At 46.5% G+C, this 23,784-nt stretch overlaps 2 protein-coding genes across 2 annotated transcripts; one reads left to right on the forward strand and one right to left on the reverse strand.

Moving 5' to 3' along the window:
• The first annotated feature begins 17 nt into the window (after positions 1 to 17).
• LOC136641876 (E3 ubiquitin-protein ligase TRIM39-like) lies at positions 18 to 10,619 on the forward strand. The gene is made up of 7 exons (XM_066617964.1): positions 18 to 441; positions 3,906 to 4,001; positions 5,561 to 5,830; positions 7,006 to 7,028; positions 7,449 to 7,561; positions 8,178 to 8,210; positions 9,742 to 10,619. Exons 1-7 carry the CDS (start codon positions 31 to 33, stop codon positions 10,284 to 10,286), a joined length of 1,491 nt encoding a protein of 496 aa, XP_066474061.1. The 5' UTR covers positions 18 to 30; the 3' UTR covers positions 10,287 to 10,619.
• Positions 10,620 to 14,781: 4,162 nt separating this feature from the next.
• LOC136638990 (antigen-presenting glycoprotein CD1d-like) lies at positions 14,782 to 23,401 on the reverse strand. Its single transcript, XM_066613015.1, is given in 4 exon segments — positions 14,782 to 14,789; positions 17,137 to 17,451; positions 22,410 to 22,688; positions 23,386 to 23,401. Coding segments are annotated over 4 exon segments (618 nt in total).
• Between the last annotated feature and the right edge of the window lie 383 nt (positions 23,402 to 23,784).

A 23,784-nucleotide genomic window follows, 5' to 3' on the forward strand; every position in this document is an offset into this window, starting at 1 on the left:
ACTTAGCTGTACAGCAGAGCAGACTCAGGGATGGCTGCAGCCAGCTCTGCAAGGAGTCTCCTGGAGGGACTTTCTTGTTCCCTCTGCCACAATTATTTCACTGAGCCGGTGTCCATAGACTGTGGCCACAGTTTCTGCCATGCTTGCATTGTTCAGCACTGGGAAAAATGGGAGACAGAGTTCTCTTGTCCTCAGTGTGGGGAAATATCCCTGAAAAGAAAGCTCACTCCCAACAGGGAACTGGGGAACGTGGCAGAAATAGCCAAGCGGATGAAGACAGAGAATGCAGGGCTGGAGAAAGTGTGTGGCCTGCACCAGGAGCCTCTGCAGCACTTCTGCCAAGATGAACAAAAGCTGCTGTGTGTCACCTGCGTGGAATCCAAGGACCACGACGCCACTCACGTCCTGGTAGCTGTTGAGCAAGCGGTCCAGGATTACAAGGTAAGAAGTGCACAAAGTCAAACGCTTGGTAGCATCACTTGGGATGTCAACATTTGGAGAAGCTTGTTGTGTGTTATAGGGATGCTCTCGGCTTTACACTGTACCTGGGTGCAATAACTTTTCGTCTGTATCTGAGTGCAGCTATTCACATGTTTGTTTACGCATTACACGTGACAGGTTCACGCTGTGTACGGTGCCCATGGATTGTTGATTTGTGAAGGTTAACCTAGGCACACACAGTTGAACAGAGGGCTAGTTCAGACAATACATTTTCCTTCCTAGGCAGCCCTGTGCAGTTTCTGTTCTCACATTACATGCATGCCCCCGACCCCATCCTTTGCTCTGAGAGGACCCCATCCTCTGCACATGTTCTGGGAAAGGCCAGGACATGTGTGCACCATGAGCATGTATAGCTGCAGGGCAGGTTTACATAGAAAAGTATTATCCCAGTGGGCCAAATACTGTGTATGTACCTGGCTACAGCACAATGTAGGACTAGCTCTATAACTTCTCATGAAGCTTCCATAGGTAAACAGGAAGTAAACAGGAAGCTTCCATAGGGTCCGGTGGTGGCTGTAACACACCACTAACTAATTCTGGAAACAAGGATTAAAGCCAAATAACTGGGTGGCACTCCTTTTTGTGCATTTGAGGAAGTCCAGGTGTTGCCTTTGAGAGGAAAATTTGTGAATGCGCCTCTCATTGGCAGCATGTTTGCTGTTTATTTCCACAAAAGAGGCTTTGCATCCAGGCTTTCTAATATACGTTTCATTGCCACAATGATGGTCTGTTGGATATAGAGTTGGAATCTAGGCTTATATTTCACCATTGCCATGGGAAGGGGCCTTGCGGAGGCATTGTACTCCGTTGAAATACTGCATAAGTGACCATGGATTGCCTGTTCCTAGAAGTGCGTGTTTCTCAACATTCATGCAGGTTTTGGTAAGCTGCCTTGTCATTTCTGTTGGAGTTGGTACAACTCCGTCTGCTGTCCTGAGGGGGCAGGATGCTGTCCAGAAGGGGTCAAGCTATGGCCCAGTGTCTACTCTTTCTTAGTGCCTGTTCTCTCTGTGATCCTTGTGGGCGTGTGGCCCTAACCCTTTTTCCTTCCCTTCTCCTCTGAGCACTTTCTCTCTCTCTCTTGCTCTCTGACCACTGACCTGTTAAGTTGGCACGCAGCAGGGCTCTGCCGCCTATGCCATCTTGAGCACATGTCCATGCAGGGCGAGGCAGCTCTAGGGCCTTGCTATCCCTAAGTTAGCTGAACCTCTGATCCTAATCAGATGCTGTAAACGTACACTCAATGGAACTGTAAGTAAACAACTTCTTTTTGCAACTTTAACAAGCAATTGCCTCTTTGTCTTTTTCATTGAATAGCAGTCAGCTGGGTGAGGAAGGTTCCCTGGGGTGATACCCAAAAGGGGGGAGGTCCGCTGCTTAAGCTACTCTGCTTCCCCCCCAAAGAAGAAACTACTTCTAATTTCCTCCAACAATTTCTTCCTATCCCTGTTGAAGGAGCAGACCCACCCCTTTCCAAGCAAGAGAATATGGGTCTTCATCACTTTTCCCTGTTGGGTTTCCCAGATTTGGGGGAAACAGTGGAAGGACAGATTCAGGGCTGCACTAGTGGAGAGCTCAACTTGTCGTACATCATCAGGCATCTGGCTGACTCTCATGCTGCTGACAATGAAACCAAGAGGAGCAGAGCATCTCCATCAACTGGCAAGGGAGATTTTATGAATATGATCAAAATGCCCAGCGTGTATTGAATAGCCTCTTCCAAGTGACTGTAAATACCGTAGATTCCTATAAGGCAAGAAATTTCTGCCAATAAATCAAGCTTAGATCATCTCGTCACCTTATCTGTGGTCAGGGCTGTTCAGGTAGGCAGGAGAAGCCCAGAGGAGAGCAAGAGGACAATGCAGAGATAATTAGAGGACTGTTAGTCTCCAGGCCAATTAGAGCATTAGAACATTAACCCTTTCACTCCAGGCCAAGTAGAGCATTAGAGCATTAACCCTTTCACTCCTTCCTCCTGAGAAAAATGTAAGCCAGGGCTCAAGTGCTAGAAAGCACTAAGGGGTTAGGATTGCGCTGGGCTAAGTTGTATAATGATAACTCTGGGCTAAGTTGTATAATGCAAACTATGAGTGTTGAAACATATAAACAGGCTTATTTTTATGCTACCCTTTTACAGTTGGATTTCTGTAGCTTAGCTCATGATGTGATGCAGCAATAGAGCTCCTCAATGCAACATTGTTTTCAGAATGTTGAAAGCAGGTTGCTATGATCTGTAGATATATCCCAAATTTCAGATAGATGGCAGTATTGCACGGTACTTATACAGTGTAGTTTGCAGTGCAGAGGCAATGGTTCTGAGAAGCCACACTGTGTGCAGGATCTATTGTGCATCTGTGAATTGCTGCTGCGCCAAATTAAGACTTTTTAGTCTTCCTTTTTCTTTTGTTTAGTTTACTTTTGTATTCATGTACTGAAGCAAGAAAAAGTACATCAAATAGGCAGGTTCCCTGGGGGGGGCAGGGGCTGTCCAATATGTGCCTGATTAGGCCAGTCCTCTGATGCTGGCACTGTTTTTATTTGTACTAAGCATACATGCAAGGTGTACAAATTATTTTGCTTTAAAGTGGGGGTTGGCAACTTTTTTTAGCAAAGGGGACAGATGTTCGGTGATGATGTCATCACTTCATTGCTGAACTTCCAGGTTACTGTGTTCCCAGAAGTGGTTGCGCGGAGCTCAAACCTTGGCTTGGGAGGCAAACCTTCCTGCCCAGTTTGCTGTGAGCTGAACAAGGAATGGTAGAGCCTCCTGTCCAAGCTTGTGGAGTCCCTGTCCCAAGCAGTTGGCTGCTTCTGTAGACTTTGGGTGGAGGGCCGTAGGATGTGCTGCTTTACTCCTGCTTTACTGCTTTACATACTTTACATTCTCCTGCTTTACATACTCCTGCTTTAAAGTAAGTGGTGTGTGTGTGTGTGAGAGAGAGTGCGAGAGAGAGCGAGAGAGAGCGAGAGAGAGAGATTTCACTCACAGTGTTGATAACATTGCTTTAGTTATTATGTGGTAAAACAAAACCCACAGCAAACGTTCTTTTCAAACACACTTTTTCCAGTTTAACACCCATGGACCTGCCACCACTGTCTGAAAGGTGAAACATTGTTTGCAAGAACATTCAGTTAAGATCATAAATCCTATAAGACTGTAAAGGAAGAGAAATAATGGGGAGGAAATTGGCGGGGTTTTTAAGTTTGTCAGTTTATCCAAATAGACGTCATTTTTTCTGCAGCTCATAATCTTCCTCCCCAATGAAAACTCTGTGTGCACGTGAACACATGTGACTTTGTACATGTTTACTTTCCTGTTGGGAGCCTGACCAGTTGTGTATTTGCAGGTTCCTCAGGTGAGGTCATAAAACGAGGTTTCACCAGGCTATTTGTATTTTTCTCAGGAACAACTAGAGACTCAACTGCAAGCTTGGAGGGAAAAAAGAGAAATGGCTATCAGCTTTCATGCAAAAGAAAATGATAAATATCAGAACTTTTTGGTGAGTATGACAAATATTTGATGTGAAGCATTATATAGGTCCAACCTTGTTATACACTGATTTTTTATGTACGGATTTGACTCAACATGAATAGCCACTGCAAATGAGAAGGAATTTGCTGATCCCTGGAGAAGGGAAAAATGCATCCCTTTAAAATCACAGTTTAAAAAACTGCTTTTCTTACTATTGTAGAGAGACAGTCATGCAAGGGATTACAGATATAACCTAATTATCCACAGATTCCACAGAATTTCCTATCTCAATTTGATGAGCCCTTTAAATTAAAGGAAAGTTGTTTAACAATAGCCTCCTTAAAGAGAGAGAGGGCAGTCACTGACAATCCATCAATCATTCTCTCTCCAGGCTTCACTCCAAGACAAAGCAACCCCTCCCATCCCCCTGAGCATGTAAAGAAAGATCACTTTGCTCTGGGTGAAGGAGAGGTCCCTGGCTTGCCTGGAGAGAGACTGATTGATGGATTGTCTACCTAATGACTCTGTCTTAACATCACAAAGATCAGCAAGGCTATTTTTAAATCAAAGGGACTTTGTTTTTTAAATTGATTTGCTTTAGTGCAATTTTTGCCATCCAAGTGAGTTCTGGGAATGGAACCCTCACAAATAATGAGACTCAACCTGTATACAGGCTCTTATATTGGACAGTTGGAATATTTGTTAGGAGTACTAGATGTATTGGGTTACTATATGGCCAAACGGTTTATAAAGGAAAGGGCTATAGCTCAGGTTTTTGCATGCAGGTGGCCTCAATTTCAGTCCTTCCAGGTACAGAGAAAATGTCCTGTATAAAACCTTGGAGAGATGCTGACAGTAATGTTGCCAACTCTTCAGGATTGGCTTGGAGTCTCCAGGAATCAGCAGTCAGGTGACTCCTGAAACCAATCCTGGAAATTTTAACAGGGTCTGTAAAAATGTCCAACATCACATCAGATTCAGGGATGGAAAAATCTGCAGGAATAGCTGCAGCTGCTAGTAATGGGTTGATAATAGTGAGCTAGATAGACCAATGATCTGACTTAGTATATAATGTTAATACATTAATATAATCCTCAGTCTCATCTGCTTCACCCCCATGTTGTACCTTCCAGACTATTATGTTGATTCTAGATAGAAGGGAGATTTGTGGTTGATGCACTCACTAATCAATTTTCAGGTTGGTGTGTTCGTCTGCTGGCGCTAGACACTCAGCTAGACCTGTAGCCAGAAATGTGCTATGAAATCCTGAAACATTGACTTTCAAAACATTTCAGTGATTGTGAAACTGATGTTTTTAAAAAAAAATGGGCAATCTCCATTTAATGTACTAAACATTATAGGGCATCTCATTGTAGAATGGGGTGGGGAGGCAAGACGACTGAATCAATATTCAGCGTGCTTATTATTATTAGTGTGTCTCCATGTGTCCCAGATGTGGGTAGAAGCTGGGCTTTCCTCCTGGGTAAAAAATGCTCCTCAATTCATGGTTTATTTGGGGGTGGCAGAGGGGCTGTTTCTGAATGTACCTTATGTCTCTTATTTGCCTCTTTGGTCTCCTCATTATAGAGAAAGGTGGATGCCGAGAAGCAGAAGATTATGTCCAAATTTGAGGAAGTGCAACAATTTCTGAAACAACAAGAGAAAATCATGTTGGATCAGTTGGAAGAGTTTGCGAAGGAGGAGGAGAGATGTGTTGCCAAACTTTCTGGTGATATCTTCCTTACAAATACCATGATCCATGAGCTGGAAGAGAAGAGTCGGCATCCAGAAGAGGCATTTCTGCAGGCGAGGTCTCAGAGCCTTGTGAGTTTGAAAATGACACCTGGAAAAATACATGTGGGTGATTTTTCGTACTCTCATAATGAAGAGACAGAGGTGCAGGAATGTGAAGGGCTGTCAGGACCAGAGGGGGTTGTGCCAATAACCGTGTCAGTGTATAAGATTTACTGCTTTTAGGAATTAAGTCTGTGTTTACTGTTTGTCAGTTGTGCAGAGCTTTGTGTTTTTTTATACATCATGTGGACCACTGGAGGCCTGATATGGGGGCTGGTGCATGCTACTTTGTGGTTATCCCACATGGCTGTGGAAAGAATTGGCTGAGACGTCTGCTCTGGGCTGGTGTTTTGGCGTATTTCTATGCAGTGCAATGCATTTCTATTTCTTTTTTGCACCAAGACCCCCTTTTTAGATATGATAACCTGTTGGTACACCTATTGGAAGTGATGTAAGTGAGCAGGAAGTGTTGTCATAAAGCAGGAAACAGGAAGTGACATCCTTGTGCTGGTAGGAATTTTCAGTGATGTCATTCAGCAGCAAATGAAGTCATTATTTTTCATTAATCAGACTTTTTAAATAAATCACATCTAGGTTGTACTCATAAACAGCCCCATTTGCAGACTTTGTCACACGTATACACACACACAGATCCCAAGTGACACTTTAATAGGGAAGCCTCTTTCTTAGCCACAAATTCCCACTGTTCCCAACTACTAAGTTTTGCAAAACTAGTTTGCAAAAGGCCCTAGCAAGCAGAGGGAGGATGAGATCTTTCATCAAGATATTAAAAAAAGCAAACATGTCACCAAACAATCACAAAGAGCACTCTAAGTACAACTGCTAATGCTCAGGCTCTCACTGTGTTGTCTCTCTCACCTCATGTTCTCATCAACCATGTTCTTAAGCTCTCAGAGATCTGCTGAGCTCTCCTGACCCCCTGAAAATCAACTTGTGACCCCCTTAAGAGTCCCAACCCCCAAGCTGGGAACCACTGCCCCATGGGAGAACTCATGCTGTGTTAGTTTTTGGTATGTAAGTTTGCAGGCAAATAACAGACCAAAAATTCAAAGCAAGAAGTGATTTAAGGGGCCTGAATACCTTCTAGCCATCTTGTGAAAGGGGGAAGATGGAGGATCACTCCCAAGTGGCCCTGACCAAGCGCACAATCATGGAAATAAGAATGCTGTTTCACCAGTGGAACTCAGATGTCACTTTCATTTTTCTCTTCCTTCTAGGATGTTGAGAAAACCTTCAGCAGGTAAATAACTTCTTTTGCTGCACTTTCATGCAATGTTCAGAATACTCTTAGCAGGACTGGGTGTCTCTTTTGCCTCTACTGAACAGAATATGATTTACGTCTGAGTAGACGTTCATAGGATTGTGCTGTAAGAACAATAAACAAACCAGACTTATCTGGCACCAAAAGTTTTTTTGGTCACTAGAAAGATGTTTCAGAAATAGAGGAATGAAGGTGCTCTGCCACCACCCTGAGATCTACTTAATTTTTGTTTTTACAAAGGCACATAACCCCAGGACCAAGACTTGCAAGATTTCTGTGGGAGTTTATAAGAGTTTATAAGTGAGCTTTCCACATGTAGTGAATACAAAGTGAATGCCTTATGTCTTTTTATTAGCTCATACAATTGCTGCATGAAACTTTAAAATGCTGTTTTTTTAGATGTGAAGTGTGGGGATCCCAGCAGCCAGATGTTTGCTTTGAGCTAGAAGAGAAGCTTCATGACTTCTCTAAAAAATACATCATCCTGAAGGAGACTCTGCGTGAATTCACAGGTACTGAGATGACATATTTAATTGTATTTGTAGAAAGTAATGGGCCTTATGTGCCTAGAATTCCACCTCTAGCTTCTCAAAAGTCTGCAACCAGAGAATCAGTCATAGTATTAGAATACGACACCCCCTGATTCTCAAACCATATGAGATTTTCTGGCTGTTCCTGTGAGCCCTTGAAAAACTGTGCTGGGAGTAATCGATAGATCAGGCCAATGGTCCTTATAGTCCAGCATTCTGATTCTCACAGTGCCCCTGGGATGTGCCTCTGGGAAGTGCACAAGCAGGAAAAAAAGGCATACATCTCTCCCACCATTGCTTTCCTGTATTCAGAGGCATAGTGCTGCTGAACCGGAAAGTCCTACATAGCCATCATGCCTGGTAACCATTGAGACTCAAATGGACAAACATACAATGTGAACTGAGTTTCCACAGAAACAGCCAGTAGCTCCTTCCAAGAAGATCCAGTGACATGTGACCATGAGAACAGATATCTAAGGATGGATGGAACTACTTGCTTGTGAAAGAAGGAATCCTTTGTGTGCTGCAGACACAGCAAAGTTTGGCTGAATATTAAACGTATCTGTGGTGTCATCTCGTATGTTCTTGCTTTCTCTAGAAAATCTGCCAAAACAACTGGAGGTGGAATGGGGTAAGTCTGCCAGAAGAATAAAATGTATGTGTTTATGGAATTACAATAATGCCTCCAGCCATGCAGGGGATCCTTGTCCTGAAAGCCAAGCACTGAAACTGCTGTAAGATACTATAGGACAGCCTTTCCCAATGCCATGATGCCTCCCTCCCCCGTGCAGCAAACACAGTGCGTGGCTCCTGGAAGTGACTGGCGATGACGCCATCAAGCGTTCCCCTAGTGCAAGGTTCTCAGTGGGTGTGGGACCCACCAATGGGTCACGACTCAAGTTTTGGTGGTTTCTGACACTGACAGGGCAGATTAGGCCCTGTGCTTCAAAGGTTAAACAAGCTACTACTGGGGTGCGGGAAGAGCACTGCTGCCAAGTCACCATTATAGCCACACTCCTTAGCATTTATAAACTAAACAGCAGCCTCTAGGGCCGCTAAAAAATCTGAGAACCTTACGACAGTCGCATAAAGCAGTCCAAGGGTGTATAAAAGCGTGCACTGCCAGAACACATGTGGGAAGAGCCTTCTCCCACAAGCTGGAGGATCCTCACAGACACAGCAGTGCAGGTAATAGTGATGGAGGGAGGCAGGACAGGGTGAGAGGTGGTGGGGCAGGGCAGGGAGGTGGCAATGGGGCAGTGATGGAGTGAGGAGGAGGGCGGATCGGCTCTGGTCTGGGAAGAGGGTGGACTTGGTGGCTGCTGCAGCCTCCAAATCCTAGCCCCCTTCCCAGACCCAATTTGTTTCCTTACCCAGAGGAGACCTGCATGACAGTCTCCCCTCATGATGCAATGGTAGCCTTTTTGGCACTGCTGCATCGGTGGGGGGAGGGAGAGTAGGACTGGGCTGTTGGTGTAAGCCAGCGTTTCTCAACATTTCACTCCCCAGCGTACCACTTTGCACAGTCCACCTATTGGAAGTACCACTGGAAGTAACTGGCAATTATATCATTGCTAGTTACTTCTGGACTGGGAGGCCAGGCACTAAAGACCGGTAAGAGGCTCAGGGCAGATGGGAGGGTTTTTCTGAGCATGCAAAAAGTGTATGCTGGAGCTCTACCATCCAAGCCGAGCCTCCGACCACCTTTTGTCATGTTGTGTTACTGGTCTCACTGCCAGATATTGGGGTTTGGGGAGTCCCATGAGTACCACTAGACATCACCTCAAATACCATCAGTATTTGTACCACTGGTTGAGAAATGCTGGTTTAGGCTCTACAGTTCAGCATGCTTGGAGCGCACTAGCTAATTACTGGCAAGTGTTTTGTTCTTGCATAAGACAACTTATTAAAAGCACAAATTGTTTCCCCAGACTTATGAATGTAACCTCATGCTTGACTTTGCACCCCCACTTTAAAGTTTGTGAGCCAAACATACTGGACAGTATCTTTAGCTTCATGATCTGGCCATTCAGTTAACTTCCGTTTTCTCCCTAATGAATGGTAATATTCTGTTGATGGAGCTGTTGTAATGGTAACTGTACATTTTGAGTTACAGAATCAGAGAATAATTTCTTTCCTCAATCTCTGTCTTCTATCTATAGTAAATGTGACTCTGGATCCAGACACTGCTCATTCTCAGCTCCAAGTATCTGGTGATCGGAAAAGCCTGAAGTGGATGCACACTTCCTCTGCTGTGACTGACTATCCCCAGAGATTTCGTTCTTCTTGCTGTGTGCTGGGCTGTGAGGCATTTTCCTCAGGGAGACATTACTGGGAGGTGAAAGTTGGGTCGGAGGAGTACTGGGCTATGGGGGTGGCCAGAGAAACTGTGAAAAGAAAGGAAAGCAATAACCAAACACCACAAGAGGGCATCTGGGCTTTGAAAAAGCTAAATAATCTCAAAATGGGGAACCTTGAATTAAAATGTGATGTCCCCAAAACAGTTGGAATTTATCTAGACTACGAATGCAACAGGGTGATGTTTTTTGATGCTGAGAAGGAGATTGCACTAGGCTCTTGTTCAGCTTCTTTCAAGACAGAGAAAATTCGTCCTTTTTTCAGTCTGGATGTGTATGACTTTTGGTCCCACTGGGGTGGCAGCCACCCAGAATGTACCTTGGATTTGGTTATGTTCCCAGAAACATAAGATGAAAATGGATGGAGGGGCATTAAAAAAAAAAACAATTTGGGAAGATAGAATGTGTTTCTGCAACATTGGCAATGGGTGCCATCCCAACAGTCTGACGCAAGGGGTAGAACTACATATTACCATGTTCCCAAATCCCCATTGGTGGAGTGTATGTGAATGTGGGAGCAGCGGGAGCACCTGCAGGGGAGAATGGGTCAACAGGAAGGAGATGGAGGTGTTTGACTCCGGCCGCCCCAATGACTTCCAATTTTCCCCTCCATACCTCATCTCTTCTGTCTTTCTATCCTGGCTTCTCCTAGTCTTGGATCCCAGATTTGAAAAAAAACAAAACAGTAAAAGGCAGAGATGGGCACTTGAGTCCTGCAACTCATCCCTAAGTCGCACTTGCTTCAAGTCCCTCTTTATATCATGTGTGCGAGTCCTTTTGTTTTCCTTGGTCATTTCCACGTAGCACCTTAAGACGCTGTGGGCATTCTGGAAGCAGGCATCCATACAGATGACCGCAGACATGGTGGGAGGGTAGGTTCCAGGGGCTGGGGGCTGGGAGGGTAGCACGATGAGGGGAGGAGGAAGGCTTCAGGAGTTTTTTTTGCTACATGAGGCTGTGGGCGGGATGAGAAGGTGGGGGCAGGCTAAGGAGGCGACTGGTCAGAATTGCGCCCTCACCCTGTTTGTGTTCTCTTGGAAGGACAAGAAGCTCATGTTGCATATAAGTCACAAAGGTAGTTCTTGCTCTGAAACCAGAACCCGGTTCTCTTTTCCCCTAGCATAGATGTCCATGCTGTGCTTTGATCTTCTTTTTCTATATGACACCCATTAGCATAGTTCAGCGGGAGTCACAAAAACCTGGGTGGCATTCTTCCGGGGGGGCAATGCTACCCCCTCCATGATCCTGCCCCCTTGCTCGCCCCTGCCCCCCCTCCGCACAGGACCAGAGCTGTGCTCTGGTCATGTTCGAAGGGTGTTCTGAGGCCTAGGGAGGCCATGTGCAACTCCAGTCACGTTTTAATGGGCGGCAGCCCTGGAAGGTATGAAGCGGGGCAGCACACCTTCAAGTGATGCAGCTGAAAACATCTTTTTCCCCAGTAGAGGTGTCCATACTGAGCATCTTTCTTGGGGGGGGGGGAGCACTTCTCCATCCTTTGAAATTCTGCTGAGCGTGTTTTTTTTTAAATCTTACCAGCATCTTTTTGCTCTGTTTTTTCTCCCCTGGAGAACTGGAACTGTGTACTCAAATCCTCCTCAGCATACAGGTTGAGACTAATTATTCACATGGGTTCCATTCCAAGCACTCACTTGGATGGCAAAAAAACACACTATAGCAAATCAATTTAAAAAACAAAGTTTCTTTGCTCCAGTGATTTAAAAACAGCCTTGATGACCTTTTGACTCTAAGATAAGAGTCATTAAGAAGACAATCCATCTATCAGTCCTCCAAGTGCTTCACTCAGTCCCTTCCTTCACTAATGCAAAGTTATCAGGTTTCTTGCTCAGGGGGAAGGGAGGGGTCCTCTGGAGAGAGAAGGATTGATAGATTGACAGCCAGCTGCCCCCCCCCCCATTAAGGAGGCTATTGTTAAAGGATTGTTCAGTTTTTAAAACTGATTTTAAGGGGGTGCATTTTCCCCTTTTCCACTGATCAGCAAGTTCCTTCTCATTTGCAGTGGCCATTTGTGTTGAGTGAAATCCGTGTATAAAAAATCCGTGCATAAATAGGCTGGACCTGTAATATGATTGTAATCTCCCCTGCTTTTGATCTTCATAACAGTTCCTGTTCTCTCTCGCTCTCTCTCTTTCTCTCTCTCTCTCTCTCTCTCTCACACACACACACACACACACACACACACACAAGCATTTCTTCTGCTTGCAACCATTTAAGAAAGTACCTGAAAGTAAATGTGCCTTTTATTGTTAACTATATTTCTTTAATGAACTTATCTTCTTTTAGAAAGCTCAGTCTCATAGTTACTACTAGCCTAATTTTGAGGCAGTTTGAAGTTGTTCGCACCACTCATCCATGTCAACAATCCAATACTGTCAGACTCTGCTGAATTTGACCTCTCACTCTAGAAGTATTGCTAATTCCCCCTATTTTCATTCCCTTTGAATTATGGAGTGGAGAGTGGAGGGAAAAATAGTATGATGAAAAGTTTCCCTTTAGTTTAGATTTGTTGTCTTTCAATTGCATTAAGTTGTGTTTTTACAGATTTGCTGAGGTTAGATTGCGGATGTTCCAAAAGTGTTGCTGATTGTAAGGCACATTGGGAGTAAAATTGGGAGTAGAGAAGGAAAACTCTGATCCCAAACCTGCACTGCCTTGTGGCTACATCCAGTTATGGAAAAGGCTTCAGGAGTCAACCTCGAGGCAAAATCCGGAGCCGGAGTCCCTGAGGCAGTTCATGGCTGAACACAGTCACATTCTGGCAACTCCTGCAACGCCGCTGGAACCAATCGTATTGGCCTCTGCCTTTCCATTGGACCATTCCAGCGACGTGGAGAGGGGGGATTTGCTGCATGGGTAACAGCCTATCCTCCATACCTTCTTTACCCAGGCTTCACACACTGGAGAGGACACTCTGTTCCAGGACCACCATTCAGAGCGCAATACCATAGTCTTCCAAGACTGAAGGATGCCAACATGAATTATTGTGTGTGTGTGCATGAATGACATGTGTAGGGACACACATGTGCAACAATCTCCTTGGATCAGTGCTAGGTATATACTGGTGTATGTCCAAGGAGAGAAAAGAGGTGGGATGGGTTCCACAAGAGGGGCTCCTCCCCCTCTCCATCCTGAAACTCCCTGTGCCCTCCCATTCCCTTCCCACAACACGCCCCCACTGCCAACTTACTGAGGGTGGGCAACTCTTGGGGAGCAAGTGGCACACATGCTGAACCCTCTGCCCATCTGAAGCCCACAGTGAGCCCAGCTTTCATGCTGCTGCAAAGGGCTTTGTGCTGCTGGAACATGAGTTCTTGCAGCGCAAGGCCCAGATAAGATTTGGCTATGTACTTAATGAGATAGCCACACTTAGTGGGAAGAGATTAAGGGTGTGTGAGCTCACCTGTCATTTAGCAGGCGTCTGATGAAAATATCATCCGACATGGACCCTTCTTGAAGCAGTCTCTGTATTTATTTTGTTTATCTTTGTTAGGATTTTATTCTACCTTCTGAAGTGAGCTCATGTCAGGTTAATCCTAATATACAGTAATTGAAAACTATGCATAAGAGAGCCGCTTGAATTTTGCTATGTGTGTAATGTAACTCAGAGGTCTTCAAAGGGTGGGTTGGAGTCAACTTGGAAGTGGACCGTGACTCAGTCTCTGATCGGTCACAGCAGTGCTGCTGCCACCATTTTGTTCTAAGGCTTAGGCCTCTGGAATGTGGACAGCAGCAAGAGCTCAGGGTCCCCCTAGATGTAGTAAATCTCAAATAGTTTGACCTTGGAGTGGCCGCTTTGACTAAGCTCCCTCAGTCTCCCACCCATCACACATACTCTCTCTTGCCCTTTCTTCGTCTTCTCCTCCCTCCCTCCCTCTCTCTCTCTCTCTCTCTCTCTCTCTCTCTCTCTCTCCACTTTTCAAAATTGAGTGGAAAAATGTGAGAATTCACCTTTTGGTAACAGTACTCTGATGCTGTCTGTGGATTTTCTGGAATATTTACTGGAATACCTTTTTTTAGGGCTGGAAGAGGCAGTACAGGTGTATGTGCACACACACATAGTGAGAGCCAACTTGCATATTGCAGGGATCCTTGTATTGCATAGAGATGAGCTGCACTCCCCTTGCAGTGAAGGGAGTGGCTGGAGGTGGTGACAAGCAGGTTGGATCACTAAAAAAAAAATCAGCTCCTAGTGCAGCACTTTCCCCTAGGGCAAATGGATAGTTTGCCATTCATTGTGTGGGAGATGATATCGCCACCCAGGCATGTCTGTGTGTGCGAACTGAGAACTGGATAAGAAGAACTTACCTATGTCTCTTCCACGACCAGTAAAATGCAGCTATGGCAACAGAAGCTACTGCACAGATCACCACGGTGATTCCACCTGCCCTCAAGTGTCCTCCATGTTCTGGAGAGGAGAAAAGCAAGGAGATTGGAAAAAGACGAACAAGGGGTCCCTCCATTGTGTAAAACTTGCACATCCCAGGCAGTTTGGGGGTTTGGAGGGATCTGTCCCATCCAAGTCCTCAGAGCCTCTGATGATTGGAGGGCAAGGGAAGGGTTGACCATTCACTCAGGTCCTGCTCTTCCCTCCCTGCCTTTCTTCTCAGGAGCAGCCTTATAGGACTGACTGGCCCTCCTTAGCAGGAGGCAGACAGAAGCTCTCAGCCTCCTTTTCAGAAAACCATCAAGCCTCTAACCTCATGACCGACCAGGTTTTGAAAGCCCTCATTGCAGACAAGGTCCTTGTTACAACAATGGAGGCTGTACCAATGCAGTCAGCACAGAGCGGTGGGCGATGGCCCTCCTTAGCCTCCATCACTGGCCACTCTAAAAACCTAAAAAAGGGCCCCAGAGCGGGCAATTGAGGATGGTGTGCTTAGCCTTTTGGGTTACAGTATCCTGTAACCGCCACAGCAGGTTTAAGTGTGTTTCTTTAGCCCCAAATTCTGCAATATTCTGTAGCAACTGGTTTATTATGACTGAAATTTTCATTGACAAGAGGCTACTTCCTAAGGTGCATGAAGGAGATGGAACATAAGAACAGCCCCACTGGATCAGGCCATAGGAGCATCTAGTCTAGCTTCCTGTATCTCACAGTGGCCCACCAAATGCTTCAGGGAGCACAGAAGACAACAAGAGACCTGCATCCTGGTGCCCTCCCTTGCATTGGCATTCTGACGTAGCCGATTTCTAAAATCAGGAGGTTGCACATACACATCATGGCTTGTAACCCGTAATGGATTTTTCCTCCAGAAACTTGTCCAATCCCCTTTTAAAGGCATCCAGGCCAGATGCCATCACCACATCCTGTGGCAAGCAGTTCCACAGAACAATCACACACTGAGTAAAGAAATATTTTCTTTTGTCTGTTCTAACTCTCCCAACACTCAATTTTAGTGGATGTCCCCTGGTTCTGGTGTTGTGTGAGAGTCTAAAGCAGGGTTGTCAAACATAAGGCTGGGGGGCTGGATGTGGCCCGTGGAAGCTTTTTATCTGGCCCTCAGGCTCTCAGCTGCTGAGCAGTGCTGAGGTGTTACTGCTGCATGGGCAGCCCACATGAAAATTGGGCTCTTATATCTTGAAATATGATCAAGATTTGTGTATTTTCTGTTATTCGCAGCTAATAAGTTCCTAAGTGAGAAAAAGTGCTTGGTTATATTGTTTAATGACATCACTTCCTGCCTAATGACATCAGTTCTGGCCCTCTGCAGGCATCATGAATGCTGTTCAGCCCTTGGTATGAAACGAGTTTGACACCCCTAGTCTAAAGAGCATCTCTCTATCTACTCTGTCCATCCCCTGCATATGTCTCAATCCTGTATTTTGTATGTCTCAATCATGTCCCCCCTCAGGCGCCTCTTTTCTAGGCTGAAGAGGCCCAAACGCTGTAGCCTTTCCTCATAAGGAAGGTGCCCCAGCCCAGTCATCATTTTAAGGTGCAATCCTAACCCCTTATGCCAGTGCTTTCCAGCATCCTGGTGCCCTCCCTTGCATCTGGCATTCTGACGTAGTGCTCAGTGCTTTCCAGCACTGACATAAGGGCAATGCAGCTCTGAGGTAAGGGAACGAACTTTCCCTTCCTTCGAGGAGGCCTCCGTGAGTGACACCCAACTGCAGGATGCAGCACATGTCCCATTGGCACTGCTATGCCAGTGCTGGAAAGCACTGACATAAGGGGTTAGGATTGCGCCCTCAGTCGCTCTCTTTTGCACCTTTTCCATTTCCACTTGGTCCTTTTTGAGATGTGGCGACCAGAACTGGACACAATACTCCAGGTGTGGCCTTACCATCGATTTGTAAGGAAAAGGCAGAGAAACCTCCCTGCAGGGTTTCAAGTGTGCTTTGCCCCCTGTGCAAAGGATTTGGAGCTGGGGAAGGCTTAAGCAATTCTCTTGCACTTTGGTTCACTTCTCTAAGTAGCTTTTTGTTGAGTTGCTACAAAAAGGAGACATGGAGCTGATATACATTTGCACGGAATTTGCAGTTTGGCCTCTGCAGCAAGCATTAGGTAGTTTTGCTAGCTTGGCTTTTTCCACTTTCATTTTCGAGGGACAGCTACCTGATGAATTGTTTGTATATGTTAAATGACAGTTGGTTTGTATGTGTTAAAAGTCATCACTGTTGCCCCATTCACTGGATTTGAATTGAGCTGATCAATGCATTGTCATGTCCAGACCTGAGATCAGCTCAAGCTATTAAAGAATCTTCTTTTTCCAGTGGTTTGGAATTGCTTACCTGAACAGTATGTGTTGCACCGTTCAAAAAACCAGCAAAACAGCCGGCCACAAGATCCTGCTTCAGTTCTCATTCCCAGAAAAACTCAGAGCAGCTCCCAGTTAAAATCCTTGCAGGTGACGAGACTCACAAGAGAGCAGAGGACAGATTTTATTCTTAGCACTAAAATGGCATACCCTCCTGCACCCATTCTCTTAAGGGGCTAGCATAGTGGATGGGCTGCTGTCCAGATGTTTCTTGCTTTCTTCAGCATGCCTAATGCCAGCCCCTGGTGGTGGCCTGGGCCACTGTTTAACCTTGACCTCTGTGTATAGACCCATCACCATAATGAATGAGCAGGTCAGCTTATAACTTGTGTTTGGAGTGGCCCCTTCCTCAACGGAGATATGCAACCCTTGAGATACGCAACAGAAAAATGCAACCCTTTTGGTACCTGAAAGCACTTACCCCAAGGGATAACCAGACTTTTTCCTCCCAGGCTGCTGTGCTCCACCTTGCAAGAGTAGCGGCGTGTGTTTGCCGATGGAATCACCAGGGAACTCCGGATCTAGAAGGTCAGGTCATGATTTGGCAAGATCTGGGTGGTGTTGACCATTGAGCTGTCTGGCATTCCCTCTTCATCCTGCAGCCAGGCGACCTTGATCGGGCGTGGGTAGAAACCAGTGACTCGACAAACCAGCAGCAGAGAGCCTGAGCCAGTGGGAGACTCACGGGCAAAGACCACAGCAACGGGCAACTCTTCAAATTCAAGAGACAATAAATCTCGTAGTTACAAACACTTGGAAATTCCTATCCCATTAAGCCCCAGTCCTATCCCCCAGGAATGTGAGGCAACTGACACAACAGTTGGGCTTGTAGTACCTGTTTGAAACAGCTGTGTACACCTGCTCCCTGTTCACCGGTATTCAGCGAGAAGCACTGCATTTTTCCAAGACAATTTTCTATTCATTCTTTTTAATGTTTTGCTTATTTTCTATTTTCCTTATTTGGCTTGGAGCCTCATACAATTCCACCTCCCTTCCTTGACACCAGTCTGTGATGCACGTGCACTATGACCAACAGTTCCCTAGGCATGCATGTTTTAAGTCCATGTGTGTATGCTCATACAAGCATCCCCAGAAAATGCATGATAGCAACTAGAAACGGCGGGGAGCTGATTTCTTAATGAACGACTGGAAAAACTATTTTCTGTTAACTTCCCTTGTATTGATATAAGGCAGGAGTGCCCAAACCCCGGTCCTGGGGCCACTTGTGGCCCTTGAGGATTCCCAATCCGGCTCAGTGGGAGACCCCAGTCTCCAATTTGCTCTGGCCCCCCCAGAGACTTGCTGAAGCCCACACTGGCCTGACACAACTGTTCTCAGCATGACGGTCAATTGTTCAACCTCTCATGTGAGCTGCGAGAGGAGGGCTCCCTCCACTGCTTGTTGTTTCACGTCTGTGATGCAGCAGAGGCAGCAAAGGAAAGGCCAGCCTTGCTTTGTGCAAGGCCACGAGCTGTTGCAAGACCTTCATTCATTCATATAAGTTCCTTCTCTAATGTATTCATTTATGTAAATTTATTCAAATCTGAAATGTAAATTAACTCCTTTTTCTCCCGCCCTGGACACAGTGTAAAGAGATGATGTGGCCCTCCTGCCAAAAAGTTTGGACACCCCGGATATAAGGAAAGAGCTAACTACTGCCTTTTTCAAAAAAGAGATCTGAAAATTCACTGGAACTGGAGCTGTGTGGTCATGGGGCCTGGTGGTTTGACTCTGGCTGGCTGCTGCCCTTTCGAATTCACTGGCTGCCAGTATGTTTTTGACTGCAGTTTAGGGTGCTGGTTATGACCTTTAGAACCCTTCAGTGCTGGAGGCCAGAGTGTCTGAAGAACAGCCTCTTCCCATAAGAGACAACCAGTTTCCTGAGGTCATCTGGGGGTCCTCTGGGAATAACCATCGTTATTCAAGGTCTGGTTGGTGGAATAAAGGGGAACTGCCACCTCTGTAGTGGTGCCACAATCATGGGACTTCCTGATCAGCTGAGAACAGATGCCCTCCTGTTGCCCTTCTGGCAAAGACTCAACATGTGTTTCTCCTACACTTCCTTCTAGCTTTTATGAGTTGTAGTTGTTTTTTTTTTCTCCCTGCTGCTTTTACAGCCCAATCCTGAGCTGCCCACAGCGCCCAGACTCGGCGGCTCCGAGGAGGGCTGCGCCAAATCCTGCACCTCCTGCTCTACCGCGGGAGGCATCTCGGGAGAAGGGGACATTGGTCCCCTTCCCCTGCGTAAGGTAAGCAGCCCCGCAAAGGGGCTACTCTCTTAAACGCTGGCCAAAAGGTCAACACTAAAGTAAAGGCGCTCATGTAGGGCATGCGGCCCTGCAGGAGTGCCCTGGATCCTGCGGAGCACAGTTCCGCGGATCCGCCTCTCTCCCACCTGCCTGCCCATCCCCTGGCACGCCTCCTACCCACCCCCGCTGGCCTCCCCACTCCGCGGAACACCTCCCCACACCCCGCCCACGCCTCCTGTTCTGCAGCCCGGCGGTCAGGGAGACCGCCGAGCCGCAGAACCCGGGCCGCTGCCCGGCACTAGCCCAGCACTGGCTGGCGCTGGACTAGCACTCGTGGAAGCCTTGTGGTGAGCTCCGCAAACGTGCCGTAAGGCCGCGGACCACAGAATTGGGCTCTTATGCTTTTATTTTGACTTTGTGATTTTGTATTTTTTAAATGGTCTTTATATTGTTTTATATTTTTATATTGTGCATAGCTACTGTAGGCATTTTATTAAAAAGGGAAAGGTGGGTTATAAATATTTTAACATAAATAAACGCCTGAGGGAGGTCAGGTGTCCACTAAGTCCCTCAGAAACATGGGTCCAATTTCAAGCAGTTGCTACAAGCCTCAATGTGATGTTATATTTGCCCTCAAACTTCCATTCACCTTAGACTTCGTCATGTCATTACCACCCCATCTGGATACCTGGACCAACTGCAGGAAAGCCATTCCACTGTTTGGTAGGCCATGGCTTTCAGGGCAAGTGGTCAGAAGTCACATGTGGGCCACACATTGGTGCCAGTGAGTTGGCGGTGGGGGCAGTTTGGGGAGGATCGTGAGCAGAACAGGGTGGGGAGCAGGCAGGGGAGGATCTTGGTGGCAGCAGTGCATGCCAAGATCCTATCCCCCCTTCCCAGCTTGGACCTGCTTCCAGGTGTCTCCTTGGACACATGCCAGCAAAGGAGCATCTTATTGCTCCCCCATAGCATTCAGTGGCTCTTCATTGTCTGGGCTGGCAGGGGATAGGATTGGGCCCTAATTTATCTACATGGTCAAATCACAGCTCAGGAGAAGTCACAGGAAATGGTCAAACCATTTCTTCGAAGAATGAGCTCATTTGGTTCACATATTTCGACATCCAAGTACACCACACAAAATCTATCTGTATACATTCGAAAGCAGATGTTGGCATTTCCTCTGCTGAATGGGGCGAACATTAATGATTTTGTTCCTCATTTTGTTGTATATGGTGGGAGGGATTTGCGCTGTTCTTCAAAGATTTCTCAAATCCAGATTCTTTTCTGTAACTTCAGTACAGACACTGCAATTCTGCATTATGCAGTCGTTGTCGTCCCAAAATGGAGTCTACAGATTATTACACGTGGATGTAAAATACAATACTCTGCCAAGTCTGGGCAACGGCAGGATCTGCGGGTTGAAATGAAACAGTGAAAATTGGAGTGCAGACCCTCTTTAACCACAGAATGCACAATGATTATTGTAGCTTGCCTTATAAAGACTAGGCAGGGGGAAGATGGGATTTTTCTCTCCAGTATCTCAGGTGGTGAAGAATTGGAGGCAAAGAAGGATTTTTCCTATTCCTATTGACTTTCATATGTAGGTGGGACCAAAACAAACCAGAGCATCACCATCTTTCCAAAACTTGGACAAAAAGGACTTTGTGCTTATTATTAAGCATTGGAAACAATAAGGTTCTGTTGGTGTCTCTGCTTGTCTGTCTTTTGCAGAAGTTGGCATAAGGTAGCTCTGTGTGTATGTGTGGCATAAGGGAGCTCTGTGAACACACACAGACCTTATAAAGGTCAGATACTGGAGAAGGGCAAGCGATGGCTGAAGAAGGAGTAACTCACAATGTCTCCCGAGAAGTGATGTGAAAATTCCACTCCAGACTAGTTCAGAGGACCCCCCCTCCCCAATGAGGACAACACATCAAAGCTAGAGGAGCTAATCATAGACTTTTACAGCAAAGTGCACCTCCCTGAATGTTTACGACGAGATGCTGGAGGAACCTGGCAGACAGCTCAAAACAGAAGGCTGCCCTGGGATAGTAAGGTGCTTGCTTAATAAAATTTTAGCAGGACAGCCTGTCTCTTTACAATCAATCAATCAAGTGTTTTTATGTTGTTGATTTTTGCCACTAACTGAACCTGAACTCCTTTTAAATAAGGGATAAGACAGTGACCTGCTCCTCCCTTGGTAAAGACTTCCCCAAGGGGATTTGAGAATTGACCATCCAAACCCCTTTATAGCAGCTCCTCTTTGGGCAGTACATCATTTTGGGCTTTAAAACAGTGTTTCCCAACCAGTGGTACTCGTACCACTGGTGCTACTCGAGGTGGTGCCTGGTGGTACTTGCGGGTCCCCCAGACCCCTGCTGACTGGCAGCGAGACCAGCAACGCAATGCAGCAAGCAACAGCATGAGTCTGGCTTGGCAGGCAGAGCTCCAGCATGCGCTTTTTGCATGCTCGAAAAAGCCTTCCTGTCTGCCCTGAGCCTCTTACTAGCGTTTGTTGTGTTGCATCTAGCCTTCCGATCTGGAACTGGTAACACCATTGCCCGTTACTTTGGGCGGTACTTCCAGTAGGTGGACAATGCGTAGCGGTCGAGCAGGGGACAAACATAACGTTGAGAAACACTGACTTAACACATTCCTTCTCTAATGTAATCATGGTTGGGGATGGGTGGACTTGAGCTACCTCCAGGTTGAGCTATGGTCCCTCCCAAAGAAATCATTTAACACATTGGACCAGTTTCTTTCTCTTAGCTAATTTTGTCTGATTCCGGTTGTGGAGTAGATCACAAACTGGAAATATAGAAAAAAAAACTGAAGAGAGGAGACAAAAGCCACACAACCCCAGTCTTGACGGAGCTGCACCAGGAAAGTGTGTGCTGCATCCTATGGTAGGGGGAGGCTACCCAAAGCCCAATGGGAGCTAAGTCAAAATATTTTTTACTGACATCCGCATAAGACCTGGGACCACCGGTGGGTCTCCTTGGACCCTCCTATTTTGGTGGCATACGTCCAAGGAGGAAAAGGGAGCAGGGAGGTTTCTGAAAGAGGGAATGAGATATGGGATGCACCATTACTGCCAGATCCAACCCTCCCACCCCTTTACCACCCCTTTGCTCCTCCCCTGGAATGGCTGGTCCGTCCGTCCCCTCCCATGATCCACACCCCATGCCAGCTTAAATGCTCTGGAGCACTTTGCCCGCTGCAGCAGCTGACCACTGCTGCTATTTGGAGTGGTGTCTCAAAAATGGCCACCGGCAGTGCGGTTCTGCTATTGAAACTAGCCCAATGGATTGACTGTCTCTTAATCAACTTTGTTTCAAGTCCAAAGCTTTAGGAATAGAACCCAATAACATGACATTCTGTCTCTACAAGGAAGCGATATATTGCACATCGTGAAGAACGCCACCCATAGTGGCTGTATGCTCACAGCTGCTATTCAAAGCATGAATGATGTTGCGAACCGTTCGACTGAAGCCAGTGAGGTAGGTTTTCAAGACCATCTCCAGCCGCTCCCATTCATTTGGTGTGAAGCGACTGTTGGCCCAAGGTTGGAGGAAGCAGATCTTCCCAGTATGGCTGTCCACTGAGTGTGTCTCCACATCACCCAACAGGGCAATTATCTCATAATCAGTAATGCTGGGGTTGTGGAATATAGTCGTCTGAAGGATGCAGAAGGTGTGGGGTGCTGCTGGGAAGGGAATGGAAGCTGGAGGGATGGGCAAAAGATGAAAGTGTTACCAGAATGCTCTGATCCTGGGTTTTAGCAGAAAAAAAGCAGGATGGCTGGAGGCACCGTTGTTTAGAAGGGGGAATTTCAGCATGAAATGCAGCATTTCACAACCCTTTGTGACCGGCAGCACATGCCAAAATTCCCTCCAGATTTGAGTACATTCACCTGATCACAGATCCCATACAGATCACAGTTTAGAACTCAATAGCCTCACCTCCAGATTTCAGTACAGTGCTGGTACTCTACCTGGGCATCCCAGCCACTCCCCACCTACTCATGTCTCTTCCCCCCCCCCAGCTGCCGCACACATGCACTCCCTCCAGCAGATACTTTTACTCAGCCACTCCACCTTTGGGAACACTTCAGGGGCTTGCTGCCTTAGTGAGAAGTACTTGTGGATTCCTCAAAAGTAAGCAAAAGTGGTGTTATTTTGTGAAATTCCACGTTTTGAATATCATTTTATATCACGATTAGAGGAGAAATTCTCATTATTTCACATTCTGTGTTGTTCACCTAAAAAAAAACACCCTGATATGGCACAAGCTGCTGCTGATCCTGCCCCCCTCCTGGACCCTGCCCCCATCACCCCATCTGCCCACCTAGCCCCCATCGCTGCCCTTCCCCATCCCGTTCCATTACCTCTCCATCCTCCCCTGCCCCGTACAGGATTTACGTGCTTCAGTGGACATCTGCGTGAGTGCCGGCTAACTGGGGAAGGCGCTGGCCTTTCATCTGGTGCGCCAGCTAGAAGCGTTGTCACAAAGCACTTTACAGTACTTTTGAGACAGTGCACGCCAATGAAGTGCACACTCTGCTGAGCTCAGAGGCCAGATAGGATCAGGCCATTAAACATGTACGTTTGTGTGAATGAAATGCTTGTTTATGCAGGGATAAAATTCTACTCAGAGAGGGGGTTCTGAATATGATGCCGTGAGCCAAGAGCTCTCACTAAACTCCGGCCAAAGTAACACCATTTTAACATCACTTCTGACTCTGGTCCTAAAATGCTTGTTCAGCAAGAAACTGTGAGCCAGCCCTGACCCAGTGCCTGGCTCTCTAGCGCCCTAGTCCT

The sequence above is a fragment of the Tiliqua scincoides genome, chromosome 2, assembly GCF_035046505.1.
Source record: "Tiliqua scincoides isolate rTilSci1 chromosome 2, rTilSci1.hap2, whole genome shotgun sequence".
Taxonomy (NCBI): Eukaryota; Metazoa; Chordata; class Lepidosauria; order Squamata; family Scincidae; genus Tiliqua; species Tiliqua scincoides.

What these genes read in the sequence shown, in the direction of transcription:
- LOC136641876 (XM_066617964.1), top strand. Translation starts at nt 31, where the DNA reads ATGGCTGCAGCCAGCTCTGCAAGGAGTCTCCTGGAGGGACTTTCTTGT. An exon ending in TGACACCTGGAAAAATACAT is followed by an intron (nt 5,831 to 7,005) that starts GTGGGTGATTTT and finishes TCTTCCTTCTAG; the next exon opens with GATGTTGAGAAAACCTTCAG. An exon ending in ACAACTGGAGGTGGAATGGG is followed by an intron (nt 8,211 to 9,741) that starts GTAAGTCTGCCA and finishes TTCTATCTATAG; the next exon opens with TAAATGTGACTCTGGATCCA.